At 40.0% G+C, this 18,841-nt stretch overlaps 1 protein-coding gene across 1 annotated transcript; it reads left to right on the top strand.

Annotated features, from left to right (window-relative positions):
* The first annotated feature begins 15,111 nt into the window (after window positions 1–15,111).
* Window positions 15,112–15,723, top strand: LOC140176699 (uncharacterized). Its single transcript, XM_072208243.1, has one exon. The coding sequence runs from the start codon at window positions 15,112–15,114 to the stop codon at window positions 15,721–15,723; it is 612 nt and encodes a 203-aa protein (XP_072064344.1).
* Window positions 15,724–18,841: the final 3,118 nt, after the last annotated feature.

Raw genomic sequence — 18,841 nt, 5'->3', positions numbered from 1 at the left:
ATTTTTGCGAGAAGACATGGGGTCAACTAGTCCTACAACAAGAAAAGAAGATTGGATTACTAAAAAAATAACTCGGCCAACATAATTCAGCGTAGTACAAACAACAAAAGGAAACCCAGGACCCACAACAAAGATCCAGGGGCATCCTTTGGAGGCAGGCACAGAACAAGGACTCAGGAAAACCCACAAGCTCACACCTCGATAATGACCCCTTTCAACTAAAACGACACTCTGAATAAAAGGCCGCGAGCCACAGATAATCAGAATAAACTACCATCCAAACCCACAGTCCCAGTTTAGTCAACAAACGAAGCAACCAAATAAACAGCTTAAGAAGAAGTCATCAAAGACACAACCTTTTTCAAGAATAATAAAAAATAGAAGTTATCTTTTGAAAAATTTGTGGGGCAAAGAAAACTATCAACATGGCGAAAGACATCAAAGGAGCAACCTTTCGAGAAAGCAAGTGGGTTCATGCAGATCACAGAAGAAGAAAAATAAATGACAAATAAGCAAGCAGATGCAAGGCAACAGAAAAAGATTCAAACTTTCTAAAGTAAAAAAAAGGCATAATGCAAGCGACGAAGAAAGTAAAAAAGAACCAACCTAACAAAAAGGAGAAAGCTCTGAAGAAAAGCTGAAAGCAGAAGCGACAGGGAGTAGAGTCACCTCTCGAACAAAAAGCCTCACAGAAGTAGAAAAGGGAAAATTGAATCCAGAGCCGCCCTTTTACAGCAGGGAAAGCACTAATGATTGCCAAGAATATGGCACAGGGGAGAAATACAAAAACCGCAAACTTCAGAAAAACAGAATGAGAGAAAGAAAGGGGAAGTTACAGAGAAGAGAAACCGTTTTTTGGTATGTGAAATTCAAAATAAAGAGGCTAAGAGAAACGGGGTAATTAAAAACCAATTAATGAGGATATTAAACCCCATGCATATTCCCAAGGCTAAGAGCGCTAATGCAAAAGCGCGCGCTTTTAAGAAGAAGCAAAAGAAAACGTTCCATATTCAAAAAGGAGAACGCTACAAAGATGAAGTCGACAAGATGCTCGAGTTCGGCTTCACCAGAGAAGGATCGAAGTCCTAAAAACTAGGACTCGACCTCAAAAAGAAAGACCAAACTCGAGCAGGGGCACTGTTCATATCCTGGGTCGAGCTATCCGACCCGAGATGTTTAGCGACAAAGCGACCGACCTCCTCAGGTCAGACTATCCGACCTCTTCTCAAAGAGCTCGGCCAAATTGTTTGGAAAGCCCAATAAAGGGCCCAGATAGAGGAACACGACACAAATCCAAAGGCAGCCCAAACCTATAGAGATAAGGGTGGTTCCCTTGAAGATAAGATGACCTCACTCAAAGATAAAGATAAGATAAGATAACTAACTTATCTTATCTAAAAAGGTCACTCTACGCCATTATAAATACACTGGAGCACCCAGGTATAACTCATACTCTGATTCTACTAAAAACTCCTTAATACCCTTGCTAACTTAAGCATCGGAGTCCCTTGCAGGTACCCCCACCCTCCGGTGACGAAGGATCAGCCGTGCAACCAAGCTCAACAAGTCGGATACGATAGCTCCAGCCTCCACTCTCAGCCGGACACATCATCTCCGATCAACAGAGAAGATCTCGTCCGAGATCGACCTACAGTTTCAGGTAACCCTCAAAACAGTACCCAATTCACCGACACAGGCTTTAGAAATCTAGTAGCTGATCTAAAGATCAAGCACCAGTTCACCTCTGTAGAGTACCCACAAGCGAAGGGACAAGCGGAAGCCGCCAACAAAGTCATACTGGCCAGATTAAAACGGAGATTATAGGACGCCAAAAGAGCTTAGGCCGAAGAGCTCCCACAAGTCCTATGGGCATATCGAACAACACCACATTCAACCACGGGAGAATCACCTTTCCGACTTGCCTACGGAGTGGAGGCAATGATTCCCGTGGAAATAGAAGAAGGATTGATAAACCCCAATTTTGTGGTTTATCTTGTAAATTTGGGGAATTTTATCACCTTTTCCCACATTTATTCAATGAAATAGCATGGTTTTGCAATTCTCCCTTGATTTGTGCTTAAATGTGAAAACATGCTTTTTAGGCCTTAAAATAGCTAAATTTAATTCACTTTAATTCTGTTCGATGCCTTGATATATTTGTTGAGTGATTTCAGATTCATAAGGCAAGTATTGGATGGAAGAAGTGAGGAGAAAAGCATGCAAAGTGGGAGAACTCATGAAGAAATGAAGGAACCGTAAAGCTATCAAGCCTGACCTCTTCGCACTCAATCGACCATAAATTGAGCTACAGAGCTCCAAATTATGTGGTTTTAGTTGCGTTGGAAAGATAACATCCGGGGCTTTGAAATGATATAAAATTTGCTATAGTTTCCTGACGTATAAGGGTGCGTACGCGTACATGATGCGCACACGCTGATGGATCAGCATGGGTCCATTTTGGGCAACTCGTTGGGGGCTATTTATAGCTTATTTTGGGCCCAATCCAACTCATTTCTGATGCTATTGAACCCAAGGATTGAAGGAGGAATGAACCAAGTAGTCATAGTTTAGTTTTCATCATATTTTAGGTTAGAATTCTAGAGAGAGAAGCTCTCCCTTCTCTCTAGAATTTAGGGTAGTTTAGGTTTAATTTTCTTAAATTCATCTTTCAATTCTTGTTTTAATTTAGTTTTCTCTTTTAATTTCTTGTTGTTACATCTTTGTTCTTTTAGTTCTGGTTGTTAATTTCCCTATTTTGCCATTTTTATGTTTATGAACAATTGTTGGATCTTGATTTCCTTTAATGCAATTTTATGTTTCCATGCTCTTTTATGTTTATCTTAGTTGTTATTGTTGATTTCTTGCTTGTGGTAGTCATGGGTTTCACTAATTCTAGCATTTTGTGATGTTTTCTTTTATTATACTCTAGGTGTTTGATAAAATGTTTACACTAGTTTTTGAGTAGTTTTCTTAACTCTTGGCCTAGGCTAAGGGAATTGAGTGACCTTGAGTCATTGGGTCTCATTGAATTGGTGATTTGAGAACCCTTGGTGATCAATTTGATACTCATTGACACTAACCCACTACTAATCTAATTAGTAGATAGGTTGGAACTTATGGGTTGATGTTGATTAAGCCATTTGATATACTTCAAGTATAGAAGTACACTTAATGAGCTTAGTTCCTCACAATTATCAACAATTGGTTTGTAGACAAGGATGGTGATCTCAATTAACTATGTCTAGCCAAGAGTACTTTTTCTTTATTTTATTAGTTCTTATCATTTTACTTTCTTGTCATTTAATTTTTCTTGCCATTTATTTTCTTGCAAAAATATAAAATCAAACCCCCTTGCATCTTCATAGCCAATAATTAAACACTTCATTGAAATTCCTTGTGAGACGACCTGAGGTTTAAATACTTCAGTTAATTCTTATTTGGGGTTTGTACTTGTGACAAGTCAAATTTTTGATGTGGGAATTGTTTGTTGGTTTAGAACTATGCTTACAATGAAGTTCTTATTTCTAGAAGAGAAATTCTAAACCATCGAGTAAATCTCATTATCAAAATGGCGCCGTTGCCGGGGAGTTGCAATGGTATTACATTATTGGCTATTGTGAATATGTGAATATGCTTGCCTTTTGCTTATTTGTTAGTTTTTGTTAGGCTTAGGACTTGTTGCTTATTCTTTGTAGCTTTTGTTTTTATTTGCTATCATGAATTCTCATCCTCACTTTGGCTATGAGTTTGGTTCAAATTATGTTGTAGGGAATGGAAGCTACAATGAGGATGTGCATCAAGGATGGAACAATCAAAGATGGGAGGAGCCTCAAGGGATTGATCAACCTTCTTGGCAACAACAACCTCCGGACTCTTAGGGGTATAATTCCAATCCTAATGCATATCAATCTAATGGATGTAGTGACCCTTATTGTGATTGTCAACAACCACCACAATATGCCTATGAACCACCCCCTCAGCATAATTTTGAACCACCTTACTCACAAGCCCCTTTTCACCAAACACCTCCATATGACCCTAATCCTTACCCACCATACCAACCACCTTATGAGCCATATGAACCATATGGAGAACCACCCCCAATTCCACCACCAATACCCTCAAGAACCGCCACCTCACTATTCTTACCAAAATGAATCACCTCCCATGTATGATAACTTTCAACCACAAAATAAATTCCCCTTTCCACCACAACCCTCTATAGAAGAATACACATACCCATCAATCCAAGAGCAATATGATCCTACTTATACTAGCCAAGTGGAACAAGAGCCAATGGATCGTCTCAAGAAAGCAATAGATCGGCTTCAAGCAATAATCCGTCAAAAGGAACAAGAGGAAGCCCAAAGGATGAATGAAGTTATCGAGGCTAACCTTGCCAAAATTAAAGCCGCCTTGGACTCACGGGACTCATGCAATAAGCAAAGCACCTCCACGGATGAATGTGAGAAATCAACGAAGAGTGGAGTATGAAGGAGATTTTAGAATCCCAACATGAGGACAAGGAGATGGGGTATGTCTTGCAACAAGTGGAGGAGGAAGAGATTGTTGAAGAAGAAGAAGTGGTTGAAGAGTTAGAGGAAGTTAAATAAGAGGTGGATTTCAAGCTTGAGAATACTTCCACACCAAGTGATATTGTTGATGATCTTGTGGAAGTTGTTGAACTTTCTTCCATTGAACTTGAAAATGATGTTGAGGAGGATAATGCGCAACCTCCAAGGCATAGTATGAGTGATGAAAGATTTGAAGAGGTTGATCAAGAGATGGATTCAATCATTGAGAATTTCTTATCTACAATTGAATCCTCTCCCATTGGGCTTGAAATTGAGATCAAAAAAGAAGATGCACAACCTCCCATGCCGTTGGTAAGCAATGAAGAAGAGATTGAATTGGAAGGAAGCTACCAAGAGGAAGAGGTTAAAGTTGAGGAAAGTTGTAAAGAGGTGGAGGTAATCATGGAAGAATACAAGGGAGTGGAACTTGCAAGAACATTGGAACCACCCCTTCCTAAGTCACCATCCAATACAACATTCAAGTGGATAAAATTCTTATCCCTAAGCTTTAATTTCTCACTTGAATATGGTTTGCTTGAGACGGATGGGCAACTTAGAGCTCTTTGTGGAGTCAAAAGTAGGAGAGAATTGGTTAGTGGGTGGAAATGCCAATCAAGGTTCCTTATGGTTGGAAACTCAAAGTCTAAGTGCAATGGTTGGTATAGTTCTCAACTAAAGGGGTCTAGGAAGATGCTTTGGTGTTTACTTGAGAATTCGGATCACTTCTCACCCAATTGGAATTGTGATTATCAACTTGAAGATGGGTGTGAAAACAAGATTTGGGATCCCGGTGGACATTGGAGATGCAAACAATGGTGGGGATTCAAGGATGAATTCAAGCATAAACCATCCTAGCAAGGACCCCCACCAAATGTCCAACTTAAGGACTTAAACTAAAAGTGCTAGGTGGGAGACACCCCACCATGGTAAACTCTTTCCATTCTTTTGTATATATACTTAATAAGTGATTTGAGTTGCCATTATAGGTAGTCTTCTTCTTTTCTATACTCTTACACATTTTGTTTCGATTGATAGGTTGTAGTATTTGATTAGTTTAGATTGTTGTTAAAGTAGGTTGCTTGAAGTGCAAGTTTTGTTTGTTTTGTCTTTGAAAATTTTTCAAAAACTAAAAATATTTGTTGTTAAATTTGATTTGTGATTGTTTTAGAATGCTTGTAGATTAGGAGAGTGTCCTGTTTTTGAAAAAAAAAAAAAAGAGGGGGCATCGGCGCGCACCGGCGTGGTTTCACAACTCTCAGTACCAAAACCCGAGAGTTGTACCCACTTCGTGCCTACTTTGTGCCATGCGATCCACGTGTAAGCACGCATAACGTGTACGCGTGGATTGTCCCTACTGATCCGCGTGTAAGCGCACATGGCGCGTACGCGTCCTTCTGCCAATTTGCGCATCGGCGCGTGGGCGTGCATGACGCGTCCGCGTCGCAAAAAAAAGAGTTTTTTTTCTCATCTTCCATTTTCTTTTTTCCATTGCATTCGCATACTTTTATTCTTTGCATTTTCATTTTGTTTTTATAGCTTGTTTTTACCTTCTTCTTTTTTTGAGCTTATTTGAATAATGGTGTTGAATTTTCTTACTCAATTGTTGAGAATTTCTTGATTAATCTTGGTGCTTCTAGATTTGTTTGATATTGTTGGGTGATGAAACTTTTAAATCAATGCTTAATCTCGTATGGCTCTTATATTCTTTGTGCATTGATATGAACTTGTATGCCTTTCATGACCCACTCTTTCTAGTCGAACTTGATGCTTTTGAGTGCTCTTCATGCTTTGACTTTACTCTTGCATCAAGTGTTAGTTAATATGCCTTAGCTTATATTGTTTTCTCACTCACATGTTGTAGCTACCATGTAGTGAGAACCTTACTCTTATTTGGAATTAGCCCTCGCCTATGTTCTATTTGCTTTGATATCTTTGTTGTAGGCTTAATTTTCTTTCTTTTTCTTTCCTTTTAGGTTGGCAACCGAAAGAGGAAAAGGAAAAGCTTCTAAATTGGGCAACAAACAAGTCCTTCTGCATAACCTTTTGGAGGAGCTCATCAATTGTAGCAACCCGTCCACCTTGCTCTTCTTTGCATGCACCGAGGACGGTGCAAATCTTTAAGTGTGGAGAGGTTGTCCGACCGATCTCCATGGGTAACAATTTCTTTCTTTCAACACCAATTCTTGATTTCCTTTGCTAGTTAGTTGTTGCATTGCATGATAGGTTGCATGATTAGTTAGAATTTGTACATATTTCACCATTTCTTTTTATGCTAGGACTACTTGGTTAGGGTGATGATTTCCTTTCCAAGAAAAATTATTCTAGGGCACCCTACCAATTTGAAAAAAAAAATTGTGATAAACTTGCTTGAAGAATGTATTTTGGAACATGGTTTTTGAGCTAAGAACACAAGCATGTGAGTTTTGAGCCAAATTGTGTGGTTACATCTTATAACCACTTATTTCCATTCTTGTGTGCATTATTCTCTTTCTATGATTGTAATCTTTGATTTGTTTGATTCTTTATGTCCATTATTCCATGTATACATGCATTTATATGATTGAGGCCATCATTTCATTTAGCTCACTTACCCAAATAGCCTACCTTTCATCAACCATTGTTAGCCACTTTTGAGCCTATTTAATCCCTTTTGTTCTTAATTGTAGCACATCACTACCCATAAGCGAAAAATAATAAATGACCTTAATTTGGATCTTTGATTAGCTTAGGCTAGTGAGGGTGTGTACTATTTGGGTATGGGAAACTTGGGACATTGGTTGAGAAGAAAGTGTGCTTTTGTATTTTTGTTAAAAATATTGGGAATTGGGTACATATTCATGTACTATATGTAAAACCATATGCATTGATACATTTGTATATACTTTAGAAAAAAATAATATAGAAAAATAAAAAAGAGAAAAAGAAATAAAAAGGGGACAAAAATGCCCCAAAGTAAAGTTCAATAAAAATCAATGCATATGGAATGTTAATTAAAGAGAATGCATGAGTATGTGAAAAAGTGGGAATCATGGGTAGCTAGTTTGTGTATTAGAATTGTATAGGTTGTTATATGTGTTAGGTGAGAGCTAAGGCTAATCAAAGATTCAAATTTCAAGCTCACATGACCGTATGTATCCCTACCTTTACCCTAGCCCCATTACAACCTATGAACAAGTCCTCACGATGAATGTATGCATGCATTGAATAATTGTTGATTGTTAGAAGAAAAACAAATCTTGGAAAGCATGATTAAAGGAGAATTGAGTGAATCGACCCTATACACTTGAGCGACTAGAGCGGATACACTTCCGGTGAGGGTTCGATGCTCAATTCCTTGTTCCCGGCTCTCATGAGCTGTCTTCTTGCAAGTCTATTTGATATTCATTTTGATATTTAAATTGGTAGAGTTTGTGAGTCATCATATGACCTTTGCCCTACTTGCTTATATATGTTCTTGGAGATTGATTTATTTTTAACCAAGTAGGTAGAATCATTTTGCATTTAGTTGCATTCATATAGATAGGTGCATATAGTTTCTTTACATTGAATAAATGTCCATACCCCTTTTCTTGTCCTTCTTTATTCTTAGCATGAGGACATGCTTGGTTTAAGTGTGGAGAGATTTGATAAACCCCAATTTTGTGGTTTATCTTGTGCTTAATTTGGGGGATTTTATCATCTTTTCCCACATTTATTCAATGAAATAGCATGGTTTTGCAATTCTCCCTTGATTTGTGCTTAAATGTGAAAACATGCTTTTTAGGCCTTAAAATAGCTAAATTTAATTCACTTTAATTCTGTTCGATACCTCGATATGTTTGTTGAGTGATTTCAGGTTCATAAGGCAAGTATTGGATGGAAGAAGTGAGGAGAAAAGCATGCAAAGTGGGAGAACTCATGAAGAAATGAAGGAACCGTAAAGCTGTCAAGCCTGACCTCTTTGCACTCAATCGACCATAACTTGAGCTACAAAGGTCCAAATGAGGCGGTTCCAGTTGTGTTGGAAAGCTAACATCCAGGACTTCGAAATGATATAAAATTTGCTATAGTTTCTTGACGTATAAGAGCGCGTACGTGCACATGATGCGCACACACTGATGGATCAGCGTGGGTCCATTTTGGGCAACTCGTTGAGGGCGATTTGTAGCTCATTTTGGGCCCAATCTAACTCATTTCTGATGCTATTGAACCCAAGGATTAAAGAAAGAATGAACCAAGTAGTCATAGTTTAGTTTTTATCATATTTTAGGTTAGAATTCTAGAGAGAGAAGCTCTCCCTTCTCTCTAAAATTTAGGGTAGTTTAGGTTTAATTTTCTTAAATTCATCTTTAAATTCTTGTTTTGATTTAGTTTTCTCTTTTAATTTCTTGTTGTTACATCTTTGTTCTTTTAGTTCTTGTTGTTAATTTCCCTATTTTTCCATTTTTATGTTTATGAACAATTGTTGGATCTTGATTTTCTTTAATGCAATTTTATGTTTCCATGCTCTTTTATGTTTTTCTTAGTTGTTATTGTTGATTTCTTGCTTGTGGTAGTCATGGGTTTCACTAATTCTAGCATTTTGTGATGTTTGCTTTTATTGCACTCTAGGTGTTTGATAAAATGTTTACACTAGTTTTTGAGTAGTTTTCTTGACTCTTGGCCTAGGCTAAGGGAATTGAGTGACCTTGAGTCATTGGGTCTCATTGAATTGGTGATTTGAGAATCCTTGGTGATCAATTTGATATCCATTGACACTAACCCACTACTAATCTAATTAGTAGATAGGTTGGGACTTATGGGTTGATGTTGATTAAACCATTTGATATACTTCAAGTATAGAAGTACACTTAATGAGCTTAGTTCCTCACAATTATCAATAATTGGTTTGTAGACAAGGATGGTGATCTTAATTACCTATGTCTAGCCAAGAGTACTTTTCCTTTATTTTATTAGTTCTTATCATTTTACTTTCTTGTCATTTAATTTTTCTTGCCATTTATTTTCTTGCAAAAATATAAAATCAAATCCCCTTGCATCTTTATAGCCAATAATTAAACACTTCATTGCAATTCCTTGTGAGACGATCCGAGGTTTAAATACTTCGGTTAATTCTTATTTGGGGTTTGTACTTGTGACAACTCAATTTTTTTATGTGGGAATTGTTTGTTGGTTTAGAACTATGCTTACAACGAAGTTCTTATTTCTAGAAGAGAAATTCTAAACCATCGAGTAAATCTCATTATCAAGGATCTCCTAGAATGATCCTCTATAATGAAGATATCAACTCCCAAGCTCAAAGGGAAGAGCTCGACCTACTTCCAGAAGTCCGAGAAAGAGTCGGATTAAAGAGGAAGCCCTAAAGCATCGAATGGATCTGAGGTATAATCGGAAGGTAGTCCAGCAAAGCTTCACCACCAATGATCTCATCTTAATCCGTAATTATATCAGAGAAGGTCGGTCAGGAGAAGGGAAGCTAGCAGCTAACTGGAAAGGACCATACCGAGTAACAGAAGTACTGGGAAAGGTTACTACAAGGTGTCCGACCTCGAGGGACGAGAGCTACCAAGGTCATGGCACGTCTGTAACCTAAGAAGGTACTATAGTTAGAAAATGATAAAAGATCTTAAGTCAAGGTGCACTCTTTTTCCTGAAAAGGTTTTTTTAATGAGGCGTCAGGCCAAGATCTACAAAATTACTCGACCTAGAAGGGTAAGCACTCACATGTATACACTCCTATTCATATTTCTATTTTTTATTATCATTTGAATAAAGTTTTCATATTCCCTAAAAAGTTTCCTACCAAGACGCATTAATCTAAGCTCATAAAATGCAAAAATCCATCATCCGATTACGAAAAGGTCGGCAAGGTGAAAACCAAATTCATCGCCCGATTACAAAGAAGTCGGCAAGGTGAAAGCGATAGAAGCAGATTAATGCAAGAAGTTATAAAAAGTAACCCATAAAAAGCAACCTGACGAGGTCTGACTAAAAATGGATTACTAAAAATAACGTAATAAGGCCCGACAGAGAAGTCGGACCAACGAAAGGATCACTAAAAAGGGACAAAGACACCTCCAAAAGGTCAAAAAGTGCTTCGCTGAAAGGTACAAGTCTTGCGAAAAAAGACAATACTTAAAAAGCGAAGGCACAAGTCAAAATAGAGCTAAAAAGTCGTCCAAGCAAATTATAAAGAAAAGGTTCCCCTGGGAACACTACCTAAAAAGTTGTTGGAACCTGACTAAAAAGCTCACGGCGCGACCTAGCAAAGCGAGCACGACCCCGAGAAAGTAATAAAAAGCCAAAAAGGTTAGAAATAACTTAGGCTTAAACATGCTTAGCAAAAAGGGGAACAGCTCCGCTCAAACAAAGGAACGATCTCGAAGCAGGGCTACAAAGAAGTCGATAACTAAAAAGGTTCTATAAGAACACTAAAAAGTTATTGGACAAATTAGCCCGGACACCAAAGTATCACCTCGCCCAAGCAAAAAGCAAGGCATGATTCAGAAGGGTCAAAAACCCACACTACAAAAGAGGTCGGACAGAAACCTCTGTAAAAATCCACAAAGGTTGCAAAGGTATGATTAACATACCAGCAAAAGCATATCTATCATAATAAAGCATTAAGGACTCAAAAGGCCACCCAAAGAGGCAGCCTCAAAGTTTAAAGTGTTTTGTTTTGCAAAATAAAGTTGCTAAGAAGCAACCAAATGTCAAAGAAGTCAACCACCAAGAGATTTATGAAAAACAAGTCTAAAAGTCCACAAGCCGGACTATAACAAAAATAGAAATATTATAAAGGATCCAAATTTTCCCCAGTAGCAGCTTCCTTGGCTGTGGGAGGAGGAATGGTCGCAATCAGGACAGCATCAACAGTTCCATCGGGACGATTTAGGATCTGCACGTTGGGATCAGACTCAGGATGGTCGGCCTCAGAAGGGACGGAAGAGGCTAAAGTGGCTGCGGCTTTCCTTGGTGGCACAAGAGGAGGGCTCTCATCCTCGTCATCTGGGGCAGGCACGATATTGCCATCCTCCACTACATTATCCAAATTGAATAAAGGGAGGTCGAGCTCGGGGGTAAGAACTCGGACCTGGGCGTTCAAATTTTCATACGCATCAGTCACACTACCCACCAGATGACCCTAGAGCTCAGCATACTCAGCCTGGGCAGACTCAAGCCTCTCCTTAATTTCCAGCAGCTCGCCATAGGTATGGGTGTAGCTCTCCTTATAATTTTTCGCCATTTCTCCAGCCAAATTTGCAGCTGCCTCAGCAGCAGTAGCTCGGGATTTCTCCCTCTCCACATCCAGCTCCAATTTGGCCATCCTGGCATCTAGTTCATCCTTTAAGCCCTTAATTCTGTCAAACTCCGACTTGGTGTCCTCCATAAAAGCCTTAGTCGAATGAACTAGAGAATCCCGGACAACACGAAACAAGGCCGCCCCAAGGTTGGCCATCCGAATACTATTACTAGTAATAAAATCCAGGTGGCGAAGGATGGACACATCATCCAAGGGAATTTTACCATAAGGGGATATCACCTCGTTGGTAAAACCCACGCCGTCAAACTCCTGGCTATTCAGATCATAAGTACTAATAGTTTTTTGACGCTTTGGGGGAGGACCAACAGCAGTAGGAGAGGAGGCAGCACCGGAAGTTGGCTGAATAGGGTCAGAAGGAATCATCTGGACCTGAGGAGTCGGAATGATCTTCCTCAGCCCAGAAGCATCAGAAGTCGGCTACTTCGGAGGCACCTAAGAAGACCCTCCCTCCGAAGTCTTTGCCGATAAATTTTGTACAGCCGTCGCCTTCTTGGCCCAGCGGAAGGCCTTCATAGAGTCACTAGACTTCACCATCTCTGAAAAAGACTCCAGGAAAACAAGTTAAAAATAAAGGAAGGGATAAGTCGGCAAAAAACAGAGGAAAAGCTATCAGAAAAGAAGTCGGACGCTACCCAGCTCAGCACGAAGGAGGGAAGGATCTCCCAGAAACCTCTTGGTATCTAAATGAGGAGGTTCCCCCCAATGCTCTTCCAAAACATTCACAAAAGCATGTTCAACTTCGTCCAAGCTCTCCCAAGAATACTTAGTAGTTACCGTATCCTTTTGCCACCACAAAGGAAAGGTGGGTTCATTATTCTCATCTAGAAAGAAGGGTCGAGCATCCCCAACAGCTCGGACCTTGAAGTAGTAGTTCTTGAAATCATGGAAGGACTCATCAAACATTGCAAACACCTTTTTCCCCTGGGTAGCTCGGAAAGAGACCCAAGAATCCTTTTTCTTGGCTACTCCAGGTTTGGTCAACACAAACAGATAAAGAAAGAGAGGTACAGTAGGTCGAACACCCAATTCCTGACACAACAACTAAAAGATCTTTATGAAACCCTAAGAGTTCGGATGGAGTTGAGAAGGGGCCACGTTACAGGTCCATAAGAGGTCGGTCTCGAAAGCAGTAAAAGAAATAGTGATATTCAGCTGACTAAAACAGTAATCATAAGCATAAAAGAAAGGTTGCTCTCCCAGAGTCAAGGGAGGGAAACTAATCTTCTCCTCAGGGTCGGGCGATAACAGTTCATAGTTCTTTTCATCGTCCCTATTGCTACAAATCCTATGGAATCTCCTAAGCCTCTCACAGTATTCTGGATCGACCACAGTAACGCACATAAGGACTATAGAGTCCAGCCAGTCGGCCATGCCCGCGGGGATCTTGGTAGACATCTCGACAATGTTTTTTTGGGAAGACATACAGCAAAACTACAGCTACAGCAAAGGAAGATAACAAGGGTCACTACTAAACAACTCGGACAAAGTCAAAAAGAGGGAACAGCCAATCAACATAGATGTGGGGCAACAAAAAGGGCACCCCAGGGTCTACGGAAACAAGGAGTATTCAGCAAAGCCCAGGGGCACCCTTTGGAGGCAACAACAGAATAAGACCCAGAAAAGGAGATGACGCAAAAACTGGAACCCTAACCAACTGTAACCTTTTCAAACACGCAAAAAAGCTCAACCTAAGTACCAGCATTCCCTCATACATTTAGTAACAAAAAGAAAAAGCTACTGATAGCAACAAGGCGCACATGGGAGCAGTAGAGAAAATCGCAACGTCGATCTAAAAACTAAAAGACGCAATTTTTCTGCAGAAAGAATCAAGCTTCTCAAGACAAACTCAATAAAAATCAAAATTTTGCAAGCATATAAACAGTAAAAGCGACTATCAAAGCATAAAAAGGAAAAATAAATACCAACCTGCAGAGAAGAAAAAGCAAGAACGATAATGGCTCAGACGAAAGCGACGGCAAACACGCACCAACGAAGAGCTTTCCGAACAGAGAAGGTAGGAGGCTTGAGGGGCGTGAAATCAGAAGAGTTAGCAAGAAAGGAGCGAAAAAGAAAAGGGAAGAAGAAAACTAAAAAGTAAAAATAAAACTTCTTCTTTAATTTCAAAATGAAATACGAAGAGGGAAAAGAGGAAACGGCAAAAAGAAGTTAAATGAGCTTTTAAAGCCCTCGCGCATTCCCAAGAAAAACATAAACGCGCGCTACAATTAAAGAAAGGAATACTTTGCATTCAAGCAGAACCAATCCTGCCAGAAGTTATACAAGAGATCAACCAAAAGCTAAATGCTCGAGCACGACTTCCTCAAAGGGATCGAAGTCTAAAGACACGACCTCAAGGGAAAGATCGAACTCGAGCAGGGGCACTGTTCATACCATGAGTCGAGTTAGGCGAGCCGGGTTGGATGAAGACCAAAACGACTGACCTCTTAGAAAGGTTGGTCGACACCGACCTCTTCCCAAAGAGCTCGGCCAAATTGCTATAAGGGCCCAAGTAGGCCCAAAGCAAAAGATCACAGCCCACTTAAAGGCGGCAGGCCAAAGATAAGGGGACCCACCCACAAAAGATAAGATAAGATAACTAACTTATCTCAAAGGGAGGTCACTCCACATTGCTATAAATACACTGGAGAACCCAAGTATAACTCATACTTTGATTCTACACAAAAACCTGCTTAAAGCCCGTGCTAACTTAAGCATCGGAGTCTCTTGCAGGTACCGCCATCCTCCGGTGATCGAGGATCAGCAGCACCACCAGATCCAACAAGTCGGACTCGATAGCTCCGGCCACCACAGTAGATCTCCTCCGAGATCGACCTTCAGTTTCAGGTAACCCTCGGAACACTAAGGAAGGACAAAAAATTCGAGTGGACCCCAGAATGCGAACAAGTCTTCCAGGATTTCAAAGTCTTCTTGGGACAACCACCTATACTTGCCCCACCTATAAAAGGAGAAGAGCTTGTCCTATATCTAGCAGTGGCAAGTTGGGCCGTAGCGTCCACCCTAGTACGCGAGGAAGGGAAGGAAGAACAACCTATCTATTTCATCAGTAAAGCCTTATAAGGGGCAGAGCTGAACTATCAAAACATAAAAAAGTTTTCCTATGCCCTTATCCTTACGTCTCAGAGATTCCGAACTTACTTCCAGGCTTACACCATCAGAGTCTTCACTAACCAGCCAATGAAACACATCCTACAAAAGACGGACTTAGTAGGTCGGATGCTACAATGGGCAGTAGAGCTGTCAGAGTTTGACCTAAAGTACGAGGCTCGGACAACAATCAAGCCGCAATACCTCACCAACTTTGTCGTCGAATACACCAAAAGCCCAGGAGATCCGACCACATGGAGCCTATACGTAGATGGGTCATCGAATAAAGCAGGAAGTGGGGCTGGGGTCATTCTAGAAAGTAACCAAGGAGTTCGGATAGTGCTATCCTTAAGGTTCGACTTTCCTGCCTCTAACAACCAAGCAGAGTATGAAGCCTTACTCACTGGCCTGAAGCTGGAAAAAGAGGTGGGAGCTGAGAAGCTGGCAATGTCCATCAATTCACAGGTAATAACTTCACAAATTAACGAAACCTACCAAGCAAAAGACCCCACTATGAAGAAGTATTTGGAAGTAACCCGAGAACAACTGGCGCACTTCATAAAGAGCGACATTCGACATATAACCCGGAAATTTAACGCCCGGGCTGATGCTCTCTCAAAACTAGCCAGCACCAAGCCAGGGGTCAATAATAGTTGTCTCATCCAAGAGACCCTACAAACACCATCAATCTCAAAAGAGGAGGACAATTTGAAACCAGAGGCGTTAACCATATCCAATTAGAATTTAGGGTGGATGACCTCCATAGTCAACTACCTCAAATTTATCACACTTCCCAAGAACGAAAAGAAAGCCAGAAGACTTATTAAAGAGGCATAAAGATACACGCTAGACCACAATATTTTATACAAAAGATGAATCCCAACACCCCTCTTAAAGTGTGTACCAACTTCTAACACAAAAGAAGTCTTGGAGGAGGTACACAGTGGTGTCTGCATCAACCACCTGGGAGCTTGGTCACTAGCTAAGAAGGTGATCAAAGCCGGTTTCTTTTGGCTGACCTTACAGAGGGAAGCAGCCAAGTTCATCAAATGGTACTCACTGTGCCAGAAACACGCCAACTTTCATGTAGCTTGATAAACCCCATTTTTAGGGTTTATCTTGTGTTGAATTTATAGGATTTTATCAACTTTTCTCACATTTATTCACTAAAATAGCATGATTTTGTAATTCTCCATAATTTGTGCTTAAGAGTGAAAACATGCTTTTTAGGCCTTAAAATTGCTAAATTTAATTCACTTTAATTCTATTGGATGCCTTGAAATGTTTGTTGAGTGATTTCAGGTTCATAAGGCAAGGATTTGATGGAAGAAGTGAAGAGAAAAACATGTAAAGTGGAGAATTCATGAAGAAATGAGGATTTGCAGAATTCATGGCGACGCGTGTGCATGGCCGATGCGTGCGCGTGGGAAGGACATCTGCCAGACGACGCGTACGCGCGACAAGCGGCACATGACCAACTTAAAGGCAATACGCTGGGGGCGATTTCTAATCCATCCAGGCCCAAATCCAACTCATTTCTGAAGCTATTAGAGGCTGAATTCAAGAGGGAACAAGGGGGGAGCAACTAGATAGTGTAGGAATCATGCTTTAGGTTAGTTCTAGAGAGAGAAGCTCTCTCTTCTTTCTAGAAATTAGGATTCTTAGTTTAATTTCATTTTAGATTTAGGGTTTAATTCTTGTTTTCAATTAGTTTTTCTTGCAATTTCTTGTTCCTACATCTTTGTTCTCTTAGTTTACATTGTTAATTTCTCTTTTATGCCTCTTTTTAGTTTATGAACACTCTTGTTAATTTTAATTTCTTTTAATGCAATTTTATGTTTTATGTTCTTTTAATGCTTGTTTGAGTTATTGTTGTTATTTTTTTGCATTGGGTAGTTGTAGAATTTATTATTCCTTACAATTTTACCATGCTTTCCTTTTATGCCTTCCAAGTGTTTGATAAAATTCTTGCCTTAGGTTTAGAGTAGATTTTGTATATTCTTGGCTTGGAAAGAGAAATTAGGTGCTATTGAGTCATTAATACCCAACTTATGTTGGTGATCTAGAGTTGTTAGTTAATATTATTTCCATTGACGCTAATCTCTTACTAATTCAATTAGTAAATTGATTAGGAATTATGGATTGAGGTTAACTAGTTTTATTTGATTTTCTCCCGATGTTGGAGATAACGAAATAGGATTATCTCTTGGTAATTATTGTGTTATGATTAATGACTAGGATAGAAAACCTAGATTCTCAATCCTTGCCATGAATGCCTCTCTTTAGTATTTGCTATGTTTAGTTATTTGCTTTATTTTATTGTCATTTAAATTTCTTGTCATTTAATTTCTTGCCCCTTTCAGTCATCAACCCACTTGATCTCATAACCAATAATTGAGTACTCGATTGTAATTACTAGGGAGAACGACCTGGGAGCAATACTCTCGGTTATTTTTATTGGGTTGAACTTGTGAACAACCAAAATTAAACTTTGATTGAAGGTTGTTTGTCAGTTTAGAACTATACTTGCAATGAAGTGATTTCTTTTATCGAGAAAAAATTTCTAGATCGACGACTACCTTACATCATCGCTCCACCCAAGGAGCTAATCAGTGTGACCTCACCATGGCCGTTTACAAAATGGGGTCTCAATCTACTCGGGCCATTCCCACAAGCCCCAGGACAAGTCAAATGCCTCATAGTAGGGATTGGCTACTTCATTAAATGGATCAGGCAGAGCCCTTAGCAACCATCACTGTCCAAAGAAGTCAAAAATTTCTGTACAAGAATATTGTCACAAGGTTCGGAGTCCCCCACTCCATCACCACGGACAACGGGATCCAATTCACTGACTCCACCTTCCGAAACTTGGTGGTCGACTTAAAAATCAAATACCATTTCACTTCAGTAGAACACCCCCATGCCAATTGATGGGCTGAAGCAGCCAACAAAGTCATACTGGCTGGACGGGTTAAGGCGCCGACTACAATATGCAAAAGGGGCTTGGGCTGACGAGCTCCCTCAAGTCTTATGGGCATATCGAACTACCCCATACTCCATGACAGGGGAATCTCCCTTCCAACTTCCTTACGGAATAGAGACCATGATTCCAATAGAAGTTACCAAAGAATCACCTAGGGTGGTATTCTACAATGAAAGAGCCACTGTCCAAGCATAAAATGAAGAGCTTGACCTCCTCCCAGAAGTCCGAGGAAGAGCTCGGATTACGGAGGAAGGTCTAAAGTAAAAGATGGCTCTAAGATACAACCAAAAGGTGCTCAAAAGGAACTGCAGCACCAGCGACCTCATCCTGATCCAGAACAACATCAGGGTGCAAAAGTCAGGGGAAGAAAAGCTGGCCGGTATTTGGAAAGGACCTTACAAGATAACAGAGGTCCTAGGCAAAGGTTACTACAAAGTGTCCGACCTCCAAGGGCGGGAGCTCCCCAGGTCTTGGCACGCATGTAACCTAAGAAGGTACTATAGTTAGAAAGCGAACCTCGTGCGAAGGTGTACTATTTTTTTCCTAATTTTAGGGTTTTTAATGAGGCACCAGCACGAGGGCTAGGGGTACCCAAGCCCCCAGATTTCTATAAAGAAGTTCTCTACTTTCTAATAAAAGACCTATCTTATTTTCTCCATCTCTACTCCTTTAAAAAGTTTCATGTCTGAAGACGCACTAATTTAAGCTCGACAAACCACAAAAATCATTGTCCGACCTAAAAAAGGCCAGCAAGATAAAGTGACAAGGTCCAAATTAATGTAAGAAGTTACATAAACAGCTCGTATAAAGCGATCTCAATGAGATCGGACAAGAAACAAGCAGTAAAAGAAACTTAATAAAGGCCGACTACTCGAG

This window comes from Arachis hypogaea, chromosome 12, assembly GCF_003086295.3.
Source record: "Arachis hypogaea cultivar Tifrunner chromosome 12, arahy.Tifrunner.gnm2.J5K5, whole genome shotgun sequence".
NCBI classification, from domain to species: domain Eukaryota; kingdom Viridiplantae; phylum Streptophyta; class Magnoliopsida; order Fabales; family Fabaceae; genus Arachis; species Arachis hypogaea.
This window is presented reverse-complemented; position numbering and strand designations above follow the sequence as displayed.

Excerpts from the sequence above, each read along its gene's own strand:
- LOC140176699 (XM_072208243.1), top strand. The coding sequence starts at position 15,112 with ATGCTACAATGGGCAGTAGAGCTGTCAGAGTTTGACCTAAAGTACGAG.